The sequence below is a fragment of the Somniosus microcephalus genome, unplaced genomic scaffold, assembly GCF_052327205.1.
Source record: "Somniosus microcephalus isolate GS21.2 unplaced genomic scaffold, FLI_Smic_1.0 unresolved_chr2, whole genome shotgun sequence".
NCBI lineage: Eukaryota > Metazoa > Chordata > Chondrichthyes > Squaliformes > Somniosidae > Somniosus > Somniosus microcephalus.
In genome coordinates this window covers 15,294,464-15,321,167 of record NW_028225180.1, presented here as the reverse complement: position 1 = coordinate 15,321,167, position 26,704 = coordinate 15,294,464, and the positions used below count along the sequence as shown (strand labels likewise).

The 26,704-nt window shown below is 49.7% G+C and overlaps 1 protein-coding gene across 4 annotated transcripts; it reads right to left on the bottom strand.

Moving 5' to 3' along the window:
- Positions 1-108: 108 nt before the first annotated feature.
- LOC147092178 (serine protease FAM111A-like) lies at positions 109-22,763 on the bottom strand. Of its 4 annotated transcripts, none has more exons than XM_085975859.1 (4): positions 22,666-22,763; positions 20,319-20,427; positions 13,074-13,223; positions 109-2,498 (listed from the first exon to the last, which is right to left on the bottom strand). In XM_085975859.1, the coding sequence occupies exon 4, from the start codon at positions 2,075-2,077 to the stop codon at positions 1,364-1,366; it is 714 nt and encodes a 237-aa protein (XP_085831985.1). In that variant the 5' UTR covers positions 2,078-2,498; positions 13,074-13,223; positions 20,319-20,427; positions 22,666-22,763; the 3' UTR covers positions 109-1,363. The 4 variants fall into 4 exon arrangements, with proteins under 4 accessions (XP_085831985.1, XP_085831986.1, XP_085831987.1 ...); XM_085975860.1 differs by lacking the exon at positions 22,666-22,763 and adding an exon at positions 22,224-22,630; XM_085975861.1 differs by lacking the exons at positions 13,074-13,223; positions 20,319-20,427; positions 22,666-22,763 and adding an exon at positions 9,678-10,123.
- Between the last annotated feature and the right edge of the window lie 3,941 nt (positions 22,764-26,704).

Below are 26,704 nucleotides of genomic sequence, written 5' to 3'. Positions count from 1 at the left end.
AGGTGAGACACTCGCCGCAGAATACCCAGCCTCTGACCTGCTCTTGTTGTAAGATCTTAACGATCTCTGAGTTCTTGGACAAAACACCAATAGGCAGCAGCCAGTATGTTTGAGCAATAGATCAAGATTTATTAAGCTTACAGCGTAATCAATGCTTAACAAAAGGCGATAGTTCTAACGAGTAGCTCGCAGCCGTTGGTCTCTGGAACCTCTCGGACACAGATGATGTCGTATTAAGTCTGTTCCTTTGTTCTCGCAGTAAGTCTGTGTGAAGTTGTTCTTTGAGCATCGAGGTTTTAACCCTTTTCTTATCAACAGTTGGTTTGGCCAGTGTCCATATATGGTCTTTAACAAAATCACCTGCTTTAATTGGTTCTAATGGTTAAAATACCATTGTCACTCAGACTGAGGTTAACATCTTGACCCCACCTTTTCCAGTATTTTTACACAACCTCTGTCCTGTTATCTTGTTTGTAGTTTTTCACCCCATTGTAATTTACTTTATCTCTTTCATTTCATAGCCTCAAGCAATACACAGCCTTTCTTTACCAAGGGCCCATATCAGCGCTGTTTCACTCATCTTGAGGTATCCAGACTATCTCACTTCAATCTACCTTAACTCCCATGATCTCGCTCATTTTATGGTTCTTATACTAATGAACTTTTAATTATCTTTGCAATTAGTTTTGTTAAGCGAATTCTAATTTCTACTCAGCATCATAATATGTTATTTAGCAATTTAATCTTCACTCGCAGCCTGCGGCTGTTTCTTATCAAAACTTAGTCCAAACTGCCTTTGACCATCCTCAAGGCTGCATTTTGAACAAGTCTCAGCTTTTTAGCTCGCCAGGAGTAATTCTGGGTAATATTAATTGGTTAATGGCTACACTTGAATTCTACATATATGATTCTCGTCTACTAAATAGCTCTAAATATCATCCTTTTGTACATTGTTGCCATAGTATTAATGTGTTACATCGCTAACTATGTCCAGTTCTGACAAAGGGTCACAAACCTGAAACGTTGGGCTGGATTTTCATTGCGGAGTCGGGTAGGGGGCGGGACTACAACTTTCGGGGTTGTAGACAGTAGAGGCCAATTCATTAAATATATTCAAGAAGGAGTTGGATATATTTCTTAAGGCTAAAGGGATCAAGGGATATGGGGAGAAGGCAGGGACAGGGTACTGAATTTGGATGATCAGCCATGATCTCATTAAATGGCGGAGCAGGCTCGAGGGGCCGAATGGCCTACTCCTGCTCCTATCTTCTATGATGCCCAGTATGCCAGTCACTTTTTTCAGTTTGTCCGCTTGATAAGCATTAAGCGGTGTCGCTGCTCTTCCAGTACATGTACGGGTTCTTCACGCATCTTGATGAAATAGAATTGCTTCATAATAAGGATGGGCTTGTTGTAAATCAAGTTTGAAAGCTAGAATTGTGGTTCCATATTCAAACAAACCCGGAAGATACCCCACGCCAGCAGAATGCATGGCAACGACTGCACCATCGGAATTTATCACCGGGGAGCCGGAAGAACCGTGGAAGAAACAGGTATCGTATTTGAGATGCTGGTGATTATCTCGTACTGCCAATATGCCTTGTGAGATCATGTACACTCGGTTTAATATCTGCTCTAGTGAATACTCTACTTCGAGCTGTTTTAGAAGGCGCTCTGCTATCTGGCGATCTTCCGTTACAACAGGCAAAACAGCACAGTTGTCAATCTTCTTCATTTCTCCCTTTGGATGGCCAATAATGTAGACTGCTCCCTTCTCAGGTGCCACATTGCAGTTTCGAAGAAGACCTGGCAAAGACTCGGAATTTCTCTGCGGGCGCTCCTCCAGCTCCAAAACTGCATAATCCAGGTCTTTGGAATACACTTTAAACCACCCTTTCACTTTGTAAATTGTACCCTGAAAATTGGCTTGATCGTGCTCAAATGTGACGGCCACATTCGTGTTGAGTACCTCGGCTATATCTTCTTCACTTCGAGCTGTAGTATATTCAGCCACTAGCCCTTCAACAATATGGTAGCACGTGAGGATATATGCACCTTTCAATATGAAGCAAGTCATACAGAGATCGCGCAGTACTTACTGGTCTACCATTGATGCCTCCAGTTAGACCTTTCACAAATGACAGAACAAAGTGGGCTCCTGCTGGCAGGCAACAGCAGAGAATCCTGCTACTCACAATTCCTTGAGGAGGCTGCGCCCCATAAGTAACAACTTCATGGGATTTATGTTGTTTCTCCATTTGTAGAAAGTCAGGTGATGACTGCAGTGCCGAAAGCAAGCTATCACGTGGCTTCCCAAAGATTGTATACCTGACACAGTCAATGTCCCCGTCAAAACTGAATGTGAACTGGAGGCTCTGGTCTTCTCCATCCTGGTATTGTTGAACCGCAGGCAGTTGCTCACTCTCCTGTGACTCTACTTGTTGCTCTGGCATGTCCAGAAATTTGGTGCATTTAGCAAAGGGCTCCACTTGACCAGACTGAAAAATAAAGGCATTTAATATCAGTTTGATTCACCCCTTTGAAGGGCCCTAATTGCCTACAATGTGGCTCTGGCCTCGCTTTAGAGGTAGCGAATTGACTAAACATAGAAACATCGAAGATAGGAGCAGGAGTAGGCCATTCGGCCCCTCGAGCCTGCTCCGCCATTCAATGAGATCGTGGCTGATCACCCAAACTCAGTACCCGGTCCTTGCCTTCTCCCCATATCCCTTGATCCCTTTAGCCTTAAGAAATATATCCAACACCACCTTGAATATATTTAATGAATTGGCCTCTACTGCCTTCTGTGGTAGAGAATTCCACAGGTTCACCACTCTCTGTAGAATTCTCTACCACAGAAGGCAGTAGAGGCCAATTCATTAAATATATTCACGAAGGAGTTGGATATATTTATTAAGGCTTAGAATTAACAGCACAGTTGAAAGGACAACCGCTCGGGCTATGCCTCGAGACCAATGGAAGGATGGGAAAGTTGGTCAAGAACTGAGATCAGCAGCGGTGGGAAAAGTGCTGACTGTGAACCAGAGCGAAAGACAAGCTCATCCGACGAACCGCATCAACCTGCTCAGCAAGCAAAGGAATGCGATAACCAGGAAGCAGCTTGTGAGAAACAAGGGCCTAGAAATTCAGTCTGGACACTTTTGGGGCGCTAAAGTCGGGCGCTCGCTAAAGTTAGCGCCCGCCGGAAAGTGCAGGCCACCTCGCCGAAATTCAGTAGAGTTGGCCAAGAGTTTGGCCGAGCGCTGAAACTGCCGTTGCAATGCTCTGTTCAGGCGCTAATCCAGCGATGCGGACTGATAACGCCGAGGCCGGGCGCAGCGCAGGTGCGATCATGTTTTGATTGACAGCAGACACCCTGACGCCGGCCTGATCTTAAAGGGGGAAGGGTCGACTTTGACTGCTGCCACGCCCTGCATACTGGAGCCCTGCAGCTAGGCCTCAACACTGCTGGTGGGCCAAAATAGCGCCAGGAGACATGGAGAGGGCCCGTGAACGAGCGCAGCGCTTCTCCGAGCATGCTCTGAGGGTGCTGATTAATGGTGTGGAGGACAAAAGACAGATCTTGTGCCCGGACAGTGGCAACAAGGCTCCCAGGAGCCAGTACAGGAAAGCCTGGAGGAGAATCGCCCGCAGGGTGTCATCCACCTGCGATGTCCCCAGGAGTGCGGACCAATGCCGCAAGAAGTTCAACGACCTCACTCGGTTGGTGAAGGTGAGTACCCTTTCCAGTGTCCTCCTCATCCTTGCATGTGAACCTCACATTATGGGCAAAGGGACCTCAAAGGCCTAATGGGCAGCCCTCCTCCCGCAGCAATGGCACTGGCATGATCATCAATAGCACTTTCTGCACTTACCACACTGGCCAAGCTGTTCCACCATGGGAGGCAGTGCACACAGCAACAGGGCACCACACTGGCCAAGCTATTCCACCATGGGAGGCAGTGCACACAGTAACAGGGCACCACACTGGCCAAGCTATTCCACCATGGGAGGCAGTGCACACAGCAACAGGGCACCACACTGGCCAAGCTATTCCACCATGGGAGGCAGTGCACACAGCAACAGGGTACCACACTGTACTTAGAGTCCGTCCTTTCTCTTGCAGGCCAAGCTGGCAAGGAATTTGAGGAGCCAGACTGTCACCGGTGGAGGCCGTCCCCAGTACCAGGCGCTCACTGATCTGGAGGAGAGCGTGGCTGGACTCATGCGTTCCCGGGTGACTGGCCCTGTTGCGATCGGAGATGCGGACCCTGTACTGGAACACACTGGTAAGGACATGACCGGTTGGACCTCTCTCGTTGCCCTAGCGCTTCAGATCTAGATCCTTTCCCACTGACCGACAAATGCGCATAATGCCACCACTCAGGCCTCCCTCGCTGACGCCGTGTCCTCACTCTAAAGCTACTCTTATGCCTTCCTGCTTTCAGCTGCTGAGGAGGAGATGGTCCCTGAAGCTCCGAGTGCCAGGCCCTTGGAGGAGGAGGACGACGAGGACCAGGAGGAAGGCGGCACATCGGGGGAACCCTCAGCCGCGCCAGGGGATGGCAATGGAGGGAGGATGTCTGGCCTGCAGGAGAGCCAGGGGGAAGTGTTGCAGGGGAGGGCAGATCCTGGGCCCAGTGGGGTTGAGGCAGGCGGGAGGGTTCGGCCAGCTCGGCCGCCTTCTCCCCAGAGGGAGAGTCCTCCCTCCAGTCCGGAGAGGGTCCTCACCCAGGAGGTGCGCCTCCTCGAAGAGATCTCGGCGGCCTCTGAGTGGCGCCACCAGGAGTTCATGGGGGTTGTGGACCAGATGCCTCAGGCCATTCAGTCCCTGGCTCAGAGTGTGGTCGCATTCGGGGAATCACAGGCCAGGGGGGTGGAACAACTCGCGGCAGCCCATGACAGGGGTGTCCAGCATCTCGCAGCAGTGCAGGACGCGACTCGCGAGATGAGTGGTGCCGTCCAGACACTGGCACAGCTGATGCGGCCACATACCAGGGCAGTTCGGGCACTCACTTCTGCCACACTCGCTGTGGCGCAGAGGCTTCGCCACGGCACCCGTCGCCCTGCTGCAGCACAGCGGTCTGGCCTCCACCAAATAGCTGCGCCTGCTGCACTGCCAGGCCGGCCGAGTGCCAGTGTCTCTGGCGAACATCGCGCGCCTGCCATCAGCCAGCTTGCCCCCCTTGGTGCAGCCGACACTGCCACTCCCCCAGCCAAGGTGCGACGAGCTGCTGCTGGCACTGATGCTGGCCAGCGACAGCTGCAGCAGTCAGCAGCCGGCCCCCCCCGGGACGTGCGTCGTCTAGGCCGACCCCCAAGGGCATCTGCCGACACGCCTCGGGGCCCTCATGAGCCTTCCCCCAGCCTTGTCCCAGCCACAGGGCCCAGGTTGAGGCGGAGCAGCAGGTCGGGCAGGGGCCGGGGAAGGCTGTCTAAGGACTCGCCCTCTCGGCACACCCACTAGAGTGTGGTGAGAGCGGTTTTTTATATATGGGGGGGCTTGTGTTTTACATAGATACATAGATACATAGAAGATAGGAGCAGGAGTAGGCCATTCGGCCCTTCGTGCCTGCTCCGCCATTTAATGAGATCATGGCTGATCCTTTAATTCAGTATCCCGTCCCCGCCTTCTCTCCGTAACCCTTAACCCCTTTTGCCCGTAGAAATATATCTAATTCCCTCTTAAATATATTTAATGAGCTGGCGTACACTGCCCTCTGTGGCAATGAGTTCCACAGGTTCACCACTCTCTGAGTGAAGAAATTCCCCCTCATCTCTGTCCTAAATGGTTTAGCCCTTATCCTTAAATTATGTCCTCTAGTTCTGTTCTCACCCGCCAAGGGAAACATTCCTTCTGCATCCAGTCTGTCTAGACCTGTCAGAATTTTATACACTTCTATGAGGTCCCCTCTCAATCTTCTAAACTCCAGTGTGTACATCCCTAAACTACATAGTCTCTCCTCATAGGTCATTCCCGCCATTCCTGGTATCAGCCTGGTGAATCGCCGCTGCACCCCCTCCATGGCAAGAACATCCTTCCTCAGATGAGGCGACCAAAACTGTACACAGTACTCGAGGTGTGGTCTCACCAGTGCCCTGTACAGCTGCAGCAAGGTATCCCTGTTCCTGTATTCTAACCCTTTTGCTATGAAGGCCAGCATACCGTTTGCCTTCTTGACCGCCTGTTGCACCTGCATGCTCGCCTTCAGTGACTGGTGTACAAGAACACCCAGGTCTCTCTGTACTTCCCCCTCTCCCAATCTATTGCCATTTAAATAATAATTTGCCCTCCCGTTCCTGCACCCAAGGTGGATAACTTCGCACTTGTCCACATTATAGTGCATCTGCCATTTATCCGCCCAATCGCCCAGTCTGTCCAAATCGCTCTGGAGCTTCCTGGTCTCTTCCTCTGAGCCCACCCCACCTCCTAGTTTAGTGTCGTCTGCAAATTTGGAAATGCTGCATCCGACTCCCTGATCCAGGTCATTAATGTAAATTGTGAACAGCTGGGGGCCCAGGACAGATCCCTGTGGTACCCCACTTGTTACTGCCTGCCATTCAGAAAATGAGCCGTTTATTCCAACTCTCTGTTTTCTATCTGACAGCCAGTTCCCTATCCACGCCAAAACTTTCCCCTTTATCCCATGAGCCTCAATTTTCCATGCTAATCTTTTATGTGGGACCTTATCGAAGGCCTTTTGGAAGTCCAGGTACACCACATCTACTGGCTCTCCCCCATCTATTCTACCAGTTACTCCCTCAAAAAATTCCAATAGATTAGTCAAGCACGATTTACCCTTTGTAAATCCATGTTGACTCTGTCCTATCCTGTCCCCATTTGCTAAGTGCTCCGCTATTTCATCCTTAATGATGGACTCCAGCATTTTGCCCACAACTGATGTAAGGCTTACAGGTCTGTAATTACCTGCTTTTTCCCTACCCCTCTTTTTGAATAGTGGGGTAACGTTAGCTACCCTCCAATCCATCGGCACTGTTCCCGAGTCTAATGAATTCTGAAAAATCATCCTTAGTGCATCCGCTATCTCTAGGGCCACCTCCTTCAGTACCCTAGGATGCATGTTATCAGGCCCTGGGGATTTGTCCACCTTCAATCCCTTTAGCTTCCTTAACACCATATCCTTAGAGATATTGATTTGCGTCAGTTCCTCCTTTGCCAATGTCCCTATTTTTCCCGATATCCCAGGGAGGTTTTTTGTGTCTTCCTTCGTAAAGACTGACCCAAAGTATGCATTTAGTTGATCTGCCATTTCCTTATTTCCCATTATATATTCCCCCGTATCTGACTGCAATGGACCAACTTTGGTTTTCACCAGTCTTTTCCTTTTGATATATTTATAAAAGCTTTTGGAGTTAGTTTTTATATTTTCCGCCAGCTTGTTTTCGTAAGCTATTTTGCCCCTCTTGATCATGCCCTTTGCCCTCCTTTGCTCTATCCTAAACTGTTCCCAATCTTCCGCTCTGGCGCTTTTTTTGGCTATTTTATACGCCCTATCTTTGGATTTTATGCTGTCTCTAATTTCCCCTGTTATCCACGGTTGAGTCACCTTTTTAGATTTCCTTTTATGCCAGATTGGTATAAACAATTTTTGCAATTTTGTCATTCTATCTTTAAATGTTTGCCATTGTTTATCTACCTCCAGTCCTCTCAGGAACGTTGTCCAATCAGACCTACTCAGTTCCCGTCTCATGGCATCATAATTCCCCTTGTTTAAATTCAGGACCTTAGTCTCTGAGTCAATTTCTTCGCTCTCCATTTCGAGTGAGAAATCGATCATGTTATGATCGCTCTGACCCAAGGGTCCCCGTACAACAAGATTACTGATTAGTCCCTTCTCATTGCACAGTACCCAGTCCAATATAGCCTGTTCCCGAGTTGGTTCCTCGACATATTGATCCAGATAACCATCCCTTAAACACTCAAGGAATTCCTCCTCCTCATTATTTTTACTGATTAGGCTAGTCCAATCTATATGTAAGTTAAAGTCACCTATGATGACAGCTGTGCTCTTATTGCACGCTTCTCTAATTTCCCTCGTGATGCCCTCCCTAACCTCTATTTTACTATTTGGAGGCCTATATACCACTCCTATTAATGTTTTTCGCCCCTCGCTATTTCTTAGCTCCACCCATATAGATTCTGTATTAACTGAGTTAATATCCTTCCTTTCAATTGCATTTATCCCCTCTTTTACTAGCAATGCTACCCCTCCTCCCTTTCTTTTTTGTCGATCCTTCCTAAATACTGAATACCCCTGTATGTTAAGCTCCCAGCCCTGCTCACCCTGCAACCATGTTTCCGTAATCCCAATTAGATCATAATTATTAACCTCTATTTCCACAGCTAATTCATCTACCTTGTTCCTGATGCTTCTCGCATTAAGGTATAAAACCCTCAGGCTTTTTTTATGCTCACATTTTTTATGAATTAGTTTGGCCCTTTGTTTTTTGTTCCTCACCCTTTTACCATTTATTTCTGTCTGCCTTTCACTTTCCTCTATTTCACTACATAGGTTTCTAGCCCCCTGCCATACTAGTTTAAATGCTCCCGAACTGCTTTATCAAAAATTACCCCGAGAACATCAGTTCCATCTCTGCACAGGTGTAGACCGTCCCTTTTGTATAGGTCACACCTACCACAAAACTGGTTCCAATGCCTCAAAAATTTAAAACCCTCCCTCTTACACCACTGCTCAAGCCACGTATTTAGCCTAACTATCCTGTTCTCTGTACTCTTACTAGCACGTGGCACTGGTAGTAATCCAGAGATTACTACCTTCGAGGTCCTACTTTTTAGCTTGGCTCCTAACTCCCTAAATTCTACTTGTAGGACCTCTTCCCTTTTTTTAGCTACGTCGTTGGTACCAACATGTATCACGACAACTGGCTGTTCCCCCTCCCCCTCCAGAATGTTCTGCACCCGCGCCGAGACATCCTTGACCCTTGCACCAGGGAGGCAACATACCATCCTGGAGTCTCGGTCGCGACCACAGAAACCCCTATCTATTCCCCTTACAATCGAATCCCCTATTACTATAGCCCTGCCACTCTTTTTCCCTCCCTTCTTTGCAACAGAGCCAGTCATGGTGCCATGAGCCTGGCTGCTGGTGCCTTCCCCCGATGCGTCACCCCCCCCGACAACAGTACCTAAGACGGTGAACCTGTTGCTAAGGGAGACAACCCCAGGGGATTTCTGCACTACCTTCCTGCCCTTGCTCTGCCTTTTGGTCACCCATGTACTGTCTACGCTGGCCTTAACCTGCGGTGTGACCAACTCACTAAATGTGCTATCCACACCCCTCTCAGAATCGTGGATGCTCCAAAGTGAGTCCATCTGCAGCTCAAGGGCCGTCATGCGGTCCCACATGAGCTGCAGCTGGACACACTTCCCGCACACATAGTCGTCAGGGACACAGGAAGCGTCCCTGATTTCCCACATGTTACAGGAGGAGCATGACACAGGTCCGAGCTCTACTGCCATGACTTAACCCTTATATTACTTTTTAATTTTCTAGTTTTAGTTTATTTATCGACTTTTGTTTTCCCGAAGCTTACTTAGACCAATGTATACTGTACTCCTCTTATTCCTTTTTAAACTAACCAAATCCCACTAGTTTTGGTTTTACTTTCTAGGAAGGTTTGAGGAAAGTACTTACCAGTTAGTCTTACCTCCCTGGTCTTTCGCTGACTTCCCGGTCTTGTGTCCCCTTGGTCCTACGCCGACTTCCCGCTCCTCCCGGTTCCTGCCCTGCTGAAAAGAAACTGAGACCAAAAAATTTGTGACCTCTGTTTTTAGACAGCTGCTAAAAGACTACTAGGTTAGAGGAGGAGGGTGGGTGGGGTTTCCTACTCTGTAGGAACTCGGGTTTAAGCCACCACCCTCCTTAAATACCTTTCACCTGGGTGCTTCCCACCAGGTCCGCTTCTGAAAAAAAAGCTCACGAGCTGGACTTCCGCCTCAGCTGTTTTTTTAAATGGCTTTTTAACTCTCTCCTTCCCTGAGATTGGAGATTGGTGAGGCCTACCTGGGCCTCTGGAGCCTCTTGTAGTCGCTCTGCCGCTCAGCTCCGCCTCCACCCGCTGCCGATGCCGCACTGGGGCCTACCTGGGCCTCTGGAGCCTCTTGTAGTCGCTCTGCCGCTCAGCTCCGCCTCCACCCGCTGCCGATGCCGCACTGGGGCCTACCTGGGCCTCTGGAGCCTCTTGTAGTCGCTCTGCCGCTCAGCTCCGCCTCCACCCGCTGCCGATGCCGCACTGGGGCCTACCTGGGCCTCTGGAGCCTCTTGTAGTCGCTCTGCCGCTCAGCTCCGCCTCCACCCGCTGCCGATGCCGCACTGGGGCCTACCTGGGCCTCTGGAGCCTCTTGTAGTCGCTCTGCCGCTCAGCTCCGCCTCCACCCGCTGCCGATGCCGCACTGGGGCCTACCTGGGCCTCTGGAGCCTCTTGTAGTCGCTCTGCCGCTCAGCTCCGCCTCCACCCGCTGCCGATGCCGCACTGGGGCCTACCTGGGCCTCTGGAGCCTCTTGTAGTCGCTCTGCCGCTCAGCTCCGCCTCCACCCGCTGCCGATGCCGCACTGGGGCCTACCTGGGCCTCTGGAGCCTCTTGTAGTCGCTCTGCCGCTCAGCTCCGCCTCCACCCGCTGCCGATGCCGCACTGGGGCCTACCTGGGCCTCTGGAGCCTCTTGTAGTCGCTCTGCCGCTCAGCTCCGCCTCCACCCGCTGCCGATGCCGCACTGGGGCCTACCTGGGCCTCTGGAGCCTCTTGTAGTCGCTCTGCCGCTCAGCTCCGCCTCCACCCGCTGGGGGGATTATTTTGGGAAGGCCGAAGATCAAGGCCTTGTTTGTTTTTATGGGGGTGTTTGTGTTGTGGAGGGGGGCCCTTATTTTTGTAAGGCCGATGTTGAAGGCCATTTGGATGGCCAAGTTTTGTAAGTCCTCCCCAGGTTTTGGGAGCAACAGATGTTTTTGACTGTTTTTTGGGGCTCTTGTCTGTTTTTCTGTTTCATGTGGGAAGGGCCCTGATTTTGTGAAATAAAGCGTTTTATTTATTCAGCATGTCCAGGTGTCATGTTTCAAGTGGTTGTTGCGTTAACCGGCTGAGGGCTTGCGGAGCGGCTGCCTTCAGGTGCGTACATTTCCACAGCCCATTCCCTGACAGGGGGCCTAGAAGTGTCGAGCAATAAGCCCCCGGCGGACGGCCCTTGGACCTTGTGGCTCCCTCCTGGGCTGGTACTCCTCCTCCTCCTCCTCATGGTCCTCCTGCTCGTCCTCCTGAGGTGGTGGTGCAATGTCAGGTGGCAGTGCCTGAGTCCTGCGGATAGCCCGGTTGTGCAGCATGCAGCACACGACGACGAACTGGGAGACTCTATCCGGCGAGTACTGTAGAGAGCCGCCGGAATGATCCAGGCAGCGGAACCATTGCTTGAGGACGCCTATCGTTTGCTCTATGATGTTCCTTGTGGCTTGATGGCTTTCGTTGTATGCCTCCTCCGCTGGGGTCCTGGGCGCGCGGAGCGGGGTCATGAGCCATGTACACAAAGGGTAGCCCTTGTCCCCAATAAGCCATCCCCTTGGTGGAGGCTGTGCCTCGAACATGTCAGCCACAGTAGTCTGGCGCAGGATGAATGCATCGTGGCTGCTTCCTGGGAAGCGGGCATTGACAGCTAGGATGCGCTGCCTGTGGTCACACACCAGCTGTACATTGAGGGAATGGTAGCCCTTCCGGTTGCGGTAATCCTCGGCATTGTGGATAGGTGCCCGCATAGCCACATGCGTGCAGTCAATGGCGCCCTGCACCATGGGGAAGCCCGCGAACCTGCCAAATCTGACTGCACGCTGCTCCTGCCTCTGTCGGGTCATGGGGAAGGAGATGAATTGGTGTCTCCTCGCGAAAAGTGCCTCGGTGACCTGCCGGATGCAGCGATGCGCGGCAAACTGGGAGATGTTCGCTATGTCCCCAGCAGCGGCTTGGAAGGAGCCGCTTGCATAAAAGCTCAGAGCCACCGTGACCTTCACTTCCACCGAGAGAGACGTCCTGCACATCAGCTGTGGATGCAGATCTCTGTGAAGCAGCTGGCAGGTCTCTGCAACCACCTCCCTTCTGAAGCGCAGCCTCTTAACACAATGCGCCGCAGTCATGGTGAGATAGGACACCTGCACCGGTATTGCCTGAGTGGGTAAGGCCTACGTTGCCGACGCCTGATGGCCCCTCTGCGTCTAGGCACGGCTGGCCCTCTCTCACAGCATCTGCGAGCCCTTCGCACATAATGCTGCAACTCAGGGTTGCACCCCCATACAGCCCCCATAATGAAGTTGAAAACAGTGAAATCACAATGAGTCAAATGTCAAAGCACTGGCCAGAAGCCAAAAATACCTCTCCTATGTTGTCCCAAATCAGTTAGCTCTGTCCCTTGGTCTCTGTCCAGAAATCCAAAGCAGTAAAATCATTGCAGCAAAATGGCTGGGCTTTATAGGTCAGTGTAAGTGCCCTTTAATTAGCGCTCCCCGAGGCCCACAGGGCCTCTGTTGCGTTCCACTTCACAGTTCTTAGCAGCGCCACGCCCACATTGGGCGGGCGCCACTGAATTTCCGGTTTGGGGCGCACAAACAGCGTTGCGCGACGATATGACGTCATAAGCTGCGCGCGCACCTGAGCGGGCGCAAACACTTTGCGCCGGCGCTAAATATCAACTGAATTTGGGCGTCGGCGCGGATCGCGCTGCGCCCGGGCGCAAAGTGCCTAGCGCTGGAAGTAGACCCCTCTTATGGCGTTAACGGCTGGCGCTATCCACTGAATTTCTAGGCCAAGGACTTGAGAAATGGGAAAGACATCACAGCTGGGATTGATATTGATGGGAACTGGTAAAGTCAGTCGGTTGAGGACAGAGTGCAGTCGGCTTTGTAAATGCACGTATGGAACAGAACAAAGCGAGCTTTCTGGGCGTGACTTAATATCAGTTTGATTCACCCCTTTGCTTGCGGGACAAGTGGCTGAGTAGAGCTCAGGAAAACAAACGCACGGAAAAGTTTGATGCTCCAGTGATTCCATTACCTCTGGAGATATACCACTGAATGTGTGTTGGAGGCTCTGGTCTTCTCCATCCTGGTATTGTTGAACCGCAGGCAGTTGCTCACTCTCCTGTGACACTATTTGCATGTCCTGAAATTTGGTGCAATTACCAAAGGGCTCCACTTGACCAGGCTATAAAAAAAAGGCATTTAATGTCAGTTTGAGTCACTCTTTTGCATGTAGGAGAAGCGGCTGAGCAGAGCTCAGTAAAACAAACACACAGAAAAGCCTGAAAATAAAATTCTGAATCTCAAAGTGAAGTAAGAGCAGAAGGCGGAGCTCTTCCATGTACTAAATGCAATCTAGAACTCTAGTGATCCTATTACCTCTAGAGATAAGCCACTGCTAACAATAAATAAATAAAGATTAGCAATGTCAGCACAGGCATTTTGTGTTGGGACTGCAGTATGTGGGAGTTTGGGAACAGCAAGACTGTCTTGGATTGCCACATCTACAGGAAATGCCTCTGCCTCGAGACACTTCAGCTAAGAGTCGTTGAGCTGGAACATGAGCTAGAGACACTCCGACACATACGGGGTGTTAGTAATCTCTGGATAGTTTTCTCCAGAGTACAGTCACATCTCAGAGGAATGTGTTAGATGTCCTGGAGAGATGTAGGTTGGACATCTTGGGGAGGTAAGGGTTAACAACCGGGACTTCTTTGTATCTTAGAGCAACAGGTTTTCCTGGCTATCCAAGATATAAACCGGCTGACATTGAAGTGTGGAAAAAGGAATGGATTGTCAGGCTTTCTCCGATATAAACAGGGTGATTGTGAAGTGCCGTGAGGAGAAGGCATTGCTTGTTTTCTGATATGCAACATAAAAAGATAGAAAAATAGGAGCAGGAGTCGGCCATTCAGCCCTTTGAGCCTGCTCCGCCATTCAATATGACCATGGCTGATCCTCTATCTCAATATCATTTCCCCACTCTCTCCCCATACCCCTTGACGACTTGTAAGGGAATAAGTGTTAGTAATGGCATCACCCATGAATGGTTAATTTTAGGGTATTAAAACAGGAGTAGCGAGGCCTTTTGCTAAAGATAACAATAGGTAAAGGAAGCCTTGTTTAGGGAAGTGGTTCTGTTTACATAGATAATCTGTTTTCAAAGGATTTGGGAAATAGATACGTCACTTTGACATTTTCCTTTGATATAGTAAAATATATGGTGGATGAAGGAGCACGGTTTTCAACAGTTTACCAGAGTGTGCTCAAAATATACTTGGATTGTTCTGCACAGTTCTGGTCTCCATATCACACTTGGAGCACTGTGCACAGTTCTGGTCTCCATATCACACTTGGAGTTCTGTGCACAGTTCTGGTGTCCATATCACACTTGGAGCACTGTGCACAGTTCTGGTCTCTATATTACACTTGGAGCACGGTGTACAGTTCTGGTCTCCATATCACACTTGGAGCAATGTGCACAGTTCTGGTCTCCATATCACACTTGGAGCACTGTGTACAGTTCTGGTCTCTATATTACACTTGGAGCACTGTGCACAGTTCTGGTCTCCATATCACACTTGGAGCACTGTGCACAGTTCTGATCTCCCTAACACACTTGGAATAATGTGCACAATTCTGGTCTCCATATCACACTTGGAGTTACTGTGAACAGTTCTGGTCTCCATATCATGCTTGGAGCACTGTGCACAGTTCTGGTCTCCATATCACACTTGGAGCACTGTGCACAGTTCTGGTCTCCATATCACACTTGGAGCACTGCGTACAGTTCTGGTCTCCATATCACACTTGGAGCACTGTGCACAGTTCTGATCTCTATATTACACTTGGAGCATTGTGCACAGTTCTGGTCTCCATATCACACTTGGAGTAGTGTGCACAGTTCTGATCTCCTTATCACACTTGGAATAATGTGCACAATTCTGGTCTCCATATCACACTGGGAGTTACTGTGAACAGTTCTGGTCTCCATATCATGCTTGGAGCACTGTGCACAGTTCTGGTCTCCATATCACACTTGGAGCACTGTGCACAGTCCTGGTCTGTATATTACACTTGGAGCACTCTGCACAGTTCTGGTGTCAATATCACACTGTGCACAGTTCTGGTCTCCATATCACACTTGGAGCACTGTGCATAGTTCTGGTCTCTATATTACACTTGGAGCCCTGTGCACAGTTCTGGTCTCCATATCACACTTGGAGGACTGTTGCATAGTTCTGGTCTCCATATCAGACTTGGATTGCTGAGGACAGTCGTAAAATGCAAAACATCACAGGGTGGTGGGATAATAGACAAAAATGGAGCCGGTAAGTCATAAAATGTCCTTAAAGAAACATAACAAAACAAAACAAAACAAAGCAGCACGGTGGCATAGTGGTTAGCACTGTTGCCTCACAGCGCCAGGGACCCGGGTTCGAATTCAGCCTCGGGCGACTGTCTGTGTGGAGTTTGCACATTCTCCCCGTGTTTGCGTGGGTTTCCTCCGGGTGCTCCGGTTTCCTCCCACAGCCCAAAGATGTGCGGGTTAGGTTGATTGGCTATGATAAATTGACCCTTAGTGTTAGGGGGATTAAATACGTGGGGTTACGGGGATAGGGTGGGACGTGTGTTGGTGTAGGGGTTACGGGGATCGGGTGGGATATGTGTCGGTGCAGGCTCGATGGGCCGAAATGGCCTCTATCTGCACTGTGGGGTTTCTGTGATTCTGTGATTCCTCAGAAAGATAATAGGGAGGTCTTGTCAGCCATGCAGAAAGGGACGGCGAGGGTTGCCTTCCCGCTTCACAATTGGACAACAGGATGGGGGATCAAATCATTGACACCAGGTGAATACCAGCCCATCGAAATAACTATAAATATAGACGACCGAGAGAGGAAATCAGGCAGTCGGGGCGAAGGCTTCCCCAAGGTGGCTACGGCCTAACACCTTGGTTAAGTTTAGCCTCTGAGGTGGCTGATGGCCTCATACCTCCAACAGCTTGAGAGATGACCCAACGGAAGTGACCACTGCAGCAGACTGCAGGAATCCATCTAATCCGAAACCCCCGTACTGCCTCCCCGTCCATCCCGTCTTGGCTTTCCGCTTCGGGAGTCGTAGATCACTCCGACTGTCACGGGTTGTAGGTCTATTATACTCGGCTTAAACCATATGTAATATCTGATTATGCTTTAAAACTGTAGCTGTTTAGTAAAAGCCTTAGAACTTCTAAAGCCCTGTTGGGTAATCTGTGTGTGAGCCTGTGATGCTAAATCTTACAATACGTCACTTTGATATTTTCCTTTGACGTAGTAAAATATGGTGTATAAAGAAGCACAGTTTTCAACAGTTTGTCAGAGTGTGCTCGAAAGATACTTGGATTGTCCTGCACAGTTCTGGTCTCCATATCACACTTGGAGCACTGTGCACAGTTCTGGTCTCCATATCACACTTGGAGTACTGTGCACAGTTCTGGTCTCCATATCACACTTGGAGCATTGTGCACAGTTCTGGTCTCCATATCACACTTGGAGAACTGTGCAGAGCCCTGGTCTCCATATCACACTTGGAGCACTGTGCACAGTTCTGGTCTCCATATCACACTTGGAGTTACTGTGCACAGTTCTGGTCTCCATATCACACTTGGAGCACTGTGCACAGTTCTGGTCTCCATATCACACTTGGAGCACTGTGCAGAGCCCTGGTCTCCATATCACACTTGGAGCACTGTGCACAGTTCTGGTCTCCATTTCACACTTGGAGTTACTGTGCACAGTTCTGGTCTCCATTTCACAATTGGAGTTACTGTGCACAGTTCTGGTCTCCATTTCACAATTGGAGTTACTGTGCACAGTTCTGGTCTCCATTTCACACTTGGAGTTACTGCGCACAGGAGCAGAACCAGCGTGGGACCGGAGCTGAGAGTCGGGATAAAAGGAGAGGTGACTCGAGGCTCGAGATCACAGCGGGAGCAGGACCGGAGTGGGACTGGAGCTGAGAGCGGGGATAAAAGGAGCTAAGACATGAGTTCAGATCGGGAGTGAACCAACAAGAAGTGCAGAGTTGGCGAGCGACTCAACAAAGGAGTGACATCAGAATTCAAAAGGTAGCTGAGAGGTGAGTATCGGGTGAGTATTTGTGATAAGTTTTTTTGTTCTGTTCTGAGTTCATAGCCTATCTAATAGAAGGAAGTGCTGCTTGGTGGATAGCTGTTGAGTGTTTAATGTTAAGTTTTAAGTTTATTTCTGGTATATAGAGGCATGACAGGGCAGCTCAGTCCTGTGATTTGCCCATCCTGTGCCCTGTGGTAAGTCCTGGATGCTTCCTGCGGCCTGGACGACCACGTGTGCAGGAAGTGTCACCAACTGCAGCAACTAGAGCTCTGGGTTTCGGAGCTTGAGCGGCGGCTGGAGTCATGACAGTGCATCCGCGAGACCGAGAACTTTGTGGATAGCACATTGCTAGAGGTGGCCACCCCGCAGCCTCAGAATGTGCAGGCAGAGAGGGAATGGGTGAGTGCCAGACAGAGGAGGAGGACCAGGCAGGTAGGGCAGGAACCCCCAGAGTGCCTCTCGCTCGCTAACCGGTTCACAGTTCTGGAAACTGGTGGGGGCGATGGCTCCACTGGTGAGAGCAGCCAGAGCCGAGGCCACGGTACCACGGGTGGCTCAGCTGCACAGTGGGGGAGGAAAATAGTGGAAGAACAATAATGATATGAATTCATTAGTTAGGGGCCAGGTCGACCAAGTGTCTATGGGAGAACACTTGGGTACGAGTGATCATCGTATCATAAGATTTAGATTAGCAATGGAGAGGAGCAAGGAACAATCTAGAGTGGAACTTCTAAACTGGAATAGGGCTAACTTCAATGGGATGCGAAAGGATCTAGCCAGGGTAAAATGGAACCAAAGACTGACAGGAAAAACTGTAACGGAACAATGGGTGACCTCTGAGGAGGAGATGTTCCAAGTACAGGCTAGGTACATTCCAACAAGAGGGAAGGGTAAGGGAATCAAAGCAAGGGCTCCTTGGATGACGAGGGAGATAGAGAAGATGATGAAACAAAAAAAGAGGGTGTATGATGCATGTCAGGTGAATTCTTCACCAGACCAAATACAATAAGTTGAGAGGGGATGTGAAGATGAAAATATGATTGGCAAAGAGAGAATATGAGAGTAGAATGGTGGTTAACATAAAAGGGAACCCAAAAATCTTCTACCAGCATGTAAGCGGGTAGTAAGAGGTAGGGTGGGGTCTCTCAGGGACAAAGAAGGTGATATATGCTTAGAGGCGCAGGGCAAGGTTAGAATACTCAGTGAGTACTTTGTATCGGTGTTTACTAAGGAGGTGGATGCTGACAAAATATCAGTAGAAGTGGAAAAGGTAGAAGCAATGGAAGGGGTGAAAATTGATAGACAGGATGTACTAGAAAGGCTGGGTATGCTTAGAGTGGACAAGTCGCCTGGTCCAGATGGCTTGCATCCCAGGTTGCTAAGGGAATTGGGGGAGGAGATAGCGGAAGGGCTTGCCATAATTTTCCAATCTTCCCTAGATGCAGGGGAGGTGCCTGAGGATTGGAAAGTGTCAAATGTGACACCATTGTTCAAGAAAGGGTGTAAGGACAATCCTAGTAACTACAGGCTGGTCAGTTTAACATCGGTGGTGGGTAAAGTTTTAGAAACAATAATCAAGGAAAAAATTAACGGGCAATTGGAGAGATTTAAGCCAATTAAGGAGAACCAACACAGATTTGTAAAAGGCAGATCGTGTTTGACTAATCTAATTGAATTTTTTGATGAAGTAACAGAGAGGATTGATGAAGGGAATGCAATGGATGTTGTCTACATGGATTTTAGGAAGGCTTTTGACAAAGTACCACATAGAAGGCTGGTTAACACAATTGAGGCTCATGGAATAGGTGGGTCAGTGGCAGCTTGGATAAGGAATTGGCTTAAGGACAGAAAACAGCGAGTTGTGGTAAATGGCTGTTTTTCAGACTGGAGAATGGTAGACAGTGGTGTTCCCCAAGGGTCAGTGCTGGGGCCACTGCTTTTTTTGATATATATAAATGACCTGGATATTGGAATACAGAGTAGAATTTCTACATTTGCCGATGACACCAAACTTGGGGGTGTGGCAAACAGTGAGGATGATACCAATCGATTGCAACAGGACATAGAAAGGCTAGCAGAATGGGCAGACAAGTGGCAGATGGAATTTAATACAGAGAAGTGTGAGGTGATGCATTTTGGCAGAAGGAACAGGGAGAGGCAAAATACACTTAATGGCACAGTTTTAAAGAGTGTGCAGGGACAGAGGGACCTGGGAGTTAATGTGCATAGGTCCCTGAAGGTGACAGGACATATTGAGAGAGTGGTTAGTAAAGCATATGGGATCTTGGGCTTCATAAATAGAGGTATTGAGTACAAAAGTAGAGAAGTTATGCTGAACCTTTATAAAGCGCTGGTTAGGCCACAACTGGGGTATTGCGTCCAGTTCTGGTCATCACACTTTAGGAAGGATGTGAAGGCCCTGGAGAGGGTGCAGAGGAGATTTACCAGAATGGTTCCGGGGATGGGGGATCTTAGCCTCAAGGACAGGTTGGAGAAGCTGGATTTGTTTTCATTAGAGCGAAGGAGGTTGAGGGGTGATTTATTCGAGGTGTACAAGATTATGACGGGTTTGGATAGGCTAGACGGGGAAAGGCTGTTCCCACTAGTTGATGGTACAAGGACTAGGGGGACACAGATTTAAGGTTTAAGGGCAAGAGATACAGCGGGATGTGAGGAAAAACTTTTTTACGCAGTGAGTGGTGAGGACCTGGAACTCGCTGCTGATGGAAGTGGTGGAAGCGGAGACACTCGATGTTTTCAAGGGGAGACTGGATAGACACTTGAGGGAAATAAACTTGCAGGGCTACGGGGAAAGAGCGGGGGAATGGAACTAACTGGATTGCTCCACAGAGAGCCGGCATGGACTCGATGGGCCGAATGGCCTCCTTCTGTGCTGTTATGACTCTATGACTAGGGTGCAGAAAAGATTTACTAGAATGGTTCCAGGGATGAGGGATTACAGTTACATGGATAGACTGGAGAAGCTGGGGTTGTTCTCCTTGGAGCAGGGAATGCTAAGAGGAGATTTAATAGACGTGTACAAAATCAGGAAGGGTTTAGATAGAGGAAATAAAGAAAAACTGTTTCCAGCGGCTGAGGGGTCGATAACCAGAGGGCACAGATTTAAGGTCATTGGCAAAAGAACCAGATTTGCATAAGCTTGTTACCTTCATCTCCTGGATTGATTCACTTGTGGAAGTGGAACATTGAGAAATCGACTGCTGGTCTCCATCACTTGGGAAGAACATTCTTCCGTTATCGTGAGCAATGCTAGGTCTTTGAAAAAAAATAGCAAAACTGTCTAATCCAAGAAGCAATCATGACTTTTAAGTTGGTTTCAACACAGAAGCAAGACACCAACAACATCTTGCATTTATATAGCCCCTGTAACCTAGTAAAACGGTGGCATAGTGGTTAGCACTGTTGCCTCACAGCGCCAGGGACCCGGGTTCAAATCTGGCCTCGGGTGACTGTCTGTGTGGCGTTTGCACATTCTCCCCGTGTTTGCGTGGGTTTCCTCCGGGTGCTCCGGTTTCCTCCCACAGTCCAAAGATGTGCGGGTTAGGTTGATTGGCCATGATAAAAATTGGCCCTTAGTGTTAGGGGGGATTAAATATGTGGGGTTACGGGGATAGGGTTTGGGTGGGATGGCTGTCGGTGTAGGGACCGGGTGCTAGGGTTTGGATGATCAGCCATGATCTCGTTGAATGGCGGAGCAGGCTCGAAGGGCCGAATGGCCTACTCCTGTTCCTATCTTCTATGTTTCTATGTAAGACGGTTCACAGGAGCGATTATCAAACAAAATTTGACACCGAGCCGGATAAGGAGATATTAGGACAGGTGACCAAAAGCTTGGTCAAAGAGGCAGGTTTTAAGGAGCGTCTTTAAGGAGGAGAGAAAGGCGGAGAGGTTTAGGGAGGGAATTCCAGAGCTTAGGGCCCAGGCAGCTGAAGGCACGGCCACCAATGGTGGAGTGATGGAAATCGGGGATGATCAAGAGGCCGGAATTGGAGGAGCGCAGAAATCTTGGAGCGGGGTGGTTGCGGGGCTGAAGGAGGTTAGAGATCGGGAGGGGTGAGGCCATGGAGGGATTTGAAAACAAGGATGAGAATTTTGAAATTGAGGCGTTGCTTGACTGGGAGCCAATGTAGGTCAGCGAGCACAGGGGAGATGGGTGACTGACACGGTGCTTTAAATATGCTGTAATTACGTGGAGAGACTGGAGAAGCTGGGATTGTTCTCCTTAGAGCAGAGAAGGTTAAGGGGAGATTGACCAGAATGGTACCAGGGATGAGGGACTTCAGTTATCTGGAGAGACTGGAGAAGCTGGGATTGTTCTCCTTAGAGCAGAGAAGGTTAAGGGGAGATTGACCAGAATGGGACCAGGGATGAGGGACTTCAGTGATGTGGAGAGACTGGAGAAGCTGGGATTGTTCTCCTTAGAGCAGAGAAGGTTAAGGGGAGATTGACCAGAATGGTACCAGGGATGAGGGACTTCAGTTATGTGGAGAGACTGGAGAAGCTGGGATTGTTCTCCTTAGAGCAGAGAAGGTTAAGGGGAGATTGACCAGAATGGGACCAGGGATGAGGGACTTCAGTGATGTGGAGAGACTGGAGAAGCTGGGATTGTTCTCCTTAGAACAGAGAAGGTTAAGGGGAGATTGACCAGAGGTGTTGAAAAATATGAGGGGTTTTGATCGAGTAAATAGGGAGAAACTGTTTCCACTGGCAGTAGGGTCAGTAACCAGAGGACACAGATTGAAGATCATTGACAAAAGAACCAGAGGGGGTTAATGCAGAGTTTTTTTTACGCAGCGAGTTGTTACGATCTGGAATACACTGCCTGAAACGATTCAATGTTAACTTTCAAAACGGAATTGGATAAATACTTGAAGTGGAAAAATTCACGGGGAAAGGGCAGGGGAGTGGGATTAATGGGATAACTCTTTCAAAGAGCCGGCACAGGCACGATGGGCCGAATGGCCTCCTCCTGTGCTGTATGATTTCATGGGGTTAATTATAACTGCAATAGACTTTTAAAAACAGGGAACTTGAAATTTATCGGGCCCTACCTGTTGTGCTGTAGTTGCACTGATCCCCGTCCCACAGGACGTACTGGTCCCCTCAGATGGTTGTCACGCCTGTTTTTATTCTAACTCTTTCTCTCGGTTGCCCCTCCCGTAGTTTTCGTACTCACTTACTTCGGCCTCTTTTACTTTCAGCCTGGGTGTTGTCCTGCCGAATACACCTCGGTCCTACACACGGGTATGTCAATAGCCAAAAGCCACAACGACACAACTCGGAGTAGGGAGTGGGAAGGGTGGCGATCAAGGGTTAAACGATCAAAGGCATGGCACCCCTTCCCCCACCCGAAATCTAGCACCGAGAAATGAATTTTGCTTCGGAGCCCGGCCTCATCCGACCCAGCGAATCATAAATAGCAAACAACTCTAACTCGCGATATCTTTAAGATAGTGTCGAGTAAAAAAAAAGGATACATGTTCAGTAACTTACAGACAAAAAGCACTTCAGAATGCCTCGACAGCTGGACTTTGACTGATTCCGCTGGTCAGGGGACATGGCAGGAAGGAAACAGGCTATTTCCTGTGTGTCAGTTTGGTTTCTGACGATGATATCATTGTGTGCGCAGTGCTTCTCTCTCTCTCTTAGGCAATCCCTCAGAAACGAGGATGACTTGCTTCCACATTAAAAATGAGTTCTCAGGTGACTGATGAGTCCAATGCGGGACCTCCAGTCTCCGTCACACGTGGGGCACACGGTGGTTGAAGGGGCGGGTGGGTGGGGTGCTTGGGTTGACGTGCACTCCTTGCGCTGCCTGCGCTTGGCTTCTGCTTGCTCCCGGCGAAGAGACTCGAGGTGTTCGGCGCCTTCCCGGATGCTTCTCCTCCACTTTGTGCAGTCTTGGGCCAGGGATTCCCAGGTGTCGGTGTTGGATGTTGCAATTTTTCAAGGAGGCTTTGAGGGTGTCCTTGAAGCGTTTCCTCTGCCCACCTGGGGCCCTCTTGCCGTGCCGGAGCTCCGAGTAGAGCGCTTGTTTTGGGAGTCCCGTATCGGGCATGCGGACATTATGACCTGTCCATCGGAGCTGATCGAGCGTGGTCAGAGCTTCGATGCTGGGGATGTTGGCCTGAGCGAGAACACTGACGTTGGTGCGCCTATCCTGCCAATGGATTTGCGGGATCTTGCGGAGGCAGCATTGGTGGTACCTCTCCAGTGCTTTGAGGTGCCTGCTGTACATGGTCCATGTCTCTGAGGCATACAGCAGGGCGGGTATCACTGCTGCCCTGTAGACCATGAGCTTAGTGCCAGGTTTGTGCAGTGCACAAAGAGTCTGAAGGCGTTCTGGGCCTATGGGGACACAGAGCCGCCTACAATAATGGTCTGGATTTTGTGGCCAGTGGCGAAGGGACGGCGCTTTCCATTCATTACGCCTACAGCTGCCCACAGGCTTTTCGTGGGCATTTGAGGGCCAACTCGCCGTAATCAGAGACCCATTTCAGCATGGCACCCTCTACAGGGGACCTGTGGCCTGTGTGAGCCGGGCAAGCAAGAGCGCGTCTCCTCAACCAATCAGATTGAAGAATCCTCTCTGCGTGAGACAAGGAAGTGCAAACCAGGAAGTGTAAATCAGATTTATTTCATTGTAAGCTCATGCACAGAAGGCGGAAAGGAAAGAAAGATGGGATTAAGAGAGAGAGATAAAAGAGACAGAAAGAACAAGTAAAAAGAAAAATATTTTAAATTGTTATTGTTTTTTAAATCTCCAGCAATAACTAACTTCTGAGGGAATGAGACTCCACACTTGTAAAATTAACATTTCAGTGCCAGCGCGGTTGTGTGGCAGTAACCGTGACTGACCACGGCGTTAAAAAATCACTTGCTCCTGAATGCACCAGCCCTAAACTTTCCTGCTGATTAAAGTGCGGTCGGCGAGCTGCCCGTGTCGCGAAGCTCGTGGAGGAGCAGCAACTTCCAGACCGCCACCTTTTATTGCGCTTTCGCGAATTCCGAGGTGTGGCGGCACGGTCAGCACCGTAACAGCGGTGAGCGCTGATAGCCTCACCATGAATCTGGACGCAAAATCTGGGCTAACGGCAGCACTGCCATCTCACTCCCCCCTCTTTGGCAAAGGCAGCAACATGCCCCAGCGTCAGATCCCACCCCTCCTTGTCAGACGGTAGCCGCATCCTTGGCACTGATTTCTGGTGAATAAAGCAAACCAGAGTGCCTTTCTTTATTGGAACGCTGCTGCGATCGACGCCCCGGAGAAAGGTCGTAGGGAGCGTGAAACAAAAATGCACATTTTCCTCATTTAAAAAAAATTTGTTTATGGGATGTGGGTCTCGCTGGCAAGGCCAGTATTTATTGCCAATCTGTAATTGCCCTTGAGAAGGTGGTGGTGAGCTGCCTTCTTGAACCACTGCAGTCCGTATGGTGAAGGTACTCCCACAGTGCTGTAAGGGAGGGAGTTCCAGGATTTTGACCCAGCGACGATGAAGGATCGGAGATATACTTCTAAGTCAGGATGGTGTCTGACGTAGAGGGGAACTTGGAGGTGGTGGTGGTCCCATGCACTTTCTGCCCCTTATTCTTCTAAGTGGAAGAGGTCGCAGGTGTAGTGTATGTACCTTTAAGAGAGAACTACTTTTACAGCTCCTGTATACTGTAGTACCGGCAGTGACCACACCGGTATATAAGCCTTGCGCATGCCTCTGTACCCCAGTCTTGAGACTACCCTCCTCCAGTAAACACCTGTTGATTGTTAAGTTACAGCATCCATGTGGTTATTGAAAAACATCATACTCTCAGAATCACGGATCTAAAAGTGGCGACGAGTGTCGATTCGAATCTACCTGCAACTCTGCATTTCCCTTCGAGGATTCGCTCCGGGAGGGCGGTGGAAGAAAGTCGAGGCCAGAAACACGGGCGTCGACCACGAGCAACCGCCCAGTCGTCCGGCAGAGAGTGAACATTGCAGGGGAGGCTGTGGAGAGCCGGGCTTGGTTCCCCAGCCATGACGATCAGCAATAGACTGACGACAGGTACAGCGCAGACCCTTCCCGGACAGCGGCGGCTGGAGCCGACCGACGGCGGAGAGAAAGCCGAGCAGCATCAACGGGGTAAGACAGAGGGTGAAGCGCACAGGGCGCAGCCGGGGGTTGAAAACCGAGCGGCGTCGAGGAAAAACAAAACGGGGAGAGAGAGGGTAAAGCAGCAGCCGGGTTCAGGACCGAGCGGACGAAACGGGAAAGGCGCACAAAAAAAAAGAATGCGCAGAGCACAGCCAGGGCTCAAGGGCTGAACAGTGTCCGCGGGGAGCAGAAGGGAGAGCGCGGGAGACGCCATTTTTAGAAGCCGCAGCGGAGAAGAAGGGCGAGCGCGGGAAGGAAGGAAAGCGCGGGAGATGCCATTTTGTGCCAGCGGAGAAGAAGGGGAAGCGCGGGAGACACCATTTTTGACAGTTCAATCACACCCAGGGATGCCGAAGAGTGGCAGTATCTCTACGTTCGACAATGAAGTCGAAGATTGGGCGACATATGTGGAACGTATTGAGGTGTACTGCAGGGCGAATCAAGTGCCAGATGCTAAGAAAGCACTGGTTTTGTTAAATTCCATGGGTGCAAAAACTTATGGGTTACTGCGAAATCTAATAACCCCAGAGAAGCCGGTGAACAAGAATTTCGAAAGCATAGTAGAAATCCTACAGGACCACTTAAACCTCACACTGCTGCTGATAGCAGTACGATTTAAGTTCCATAAAAGGAACCAACACAAAGACGAAAGCAATGCTGAGTACCTAACGGAACTGCGCAAGCTATCGAAACACTGCCAGTTTGGAGCGGGACTAGCAGATACGTTAAGGGACAAGTTTGTGTGTGGGCTGCAAAGTGAAGGAACCCAGAAACGGCTTCCATCAGAAAAGGATCTTACGCTGGACAAGGCTTTCAGTATGGCAGTATCACATGAAGCAGCCGCAAGGGGCGCTGCAGAGATACAACGGAGACCGCAAGAATATGGCACCAAGAAATGTCCTATGGAACAGGGAAGTGCTATCGCTGCGGCAGAACAACACATGACCAGAAGGATTGTTGGTTCAAGGACCAAGTGTGCAGACAGTGTGGAAAAGCAGGACACATAGCAAGAGTCTGCAGGTCTGGGAAGAAAACCAACAGTAAAAAATCTCCACAGGAGAAGTACAAAAAGGTACACCAGGTGATTGACAGTAGTTCAGACGAACAGAAAAGTGACACAGACTCCGGAAGCAAGGAGCTGGGTTGACTGAAACTACATAAGGTAACGAAAATGGAGGATCACCAGACTATCTGGGTTACACTCAAGATAGACGGAGTCCAAGTGAAAATGGAATTGGACACAGGATCAGCCCGAACAGTAATAAACCAAAGGGACTACAAGCGGCTATTTTCACACATATCCTTGAAAGCTACAGAGATTGTCTTGAAGACGTACACGGGGCAAAAAGTCTACCCCAAAGGAAAAATAAGGGTGAAGGTGATATATAAAGGCCAGGAAA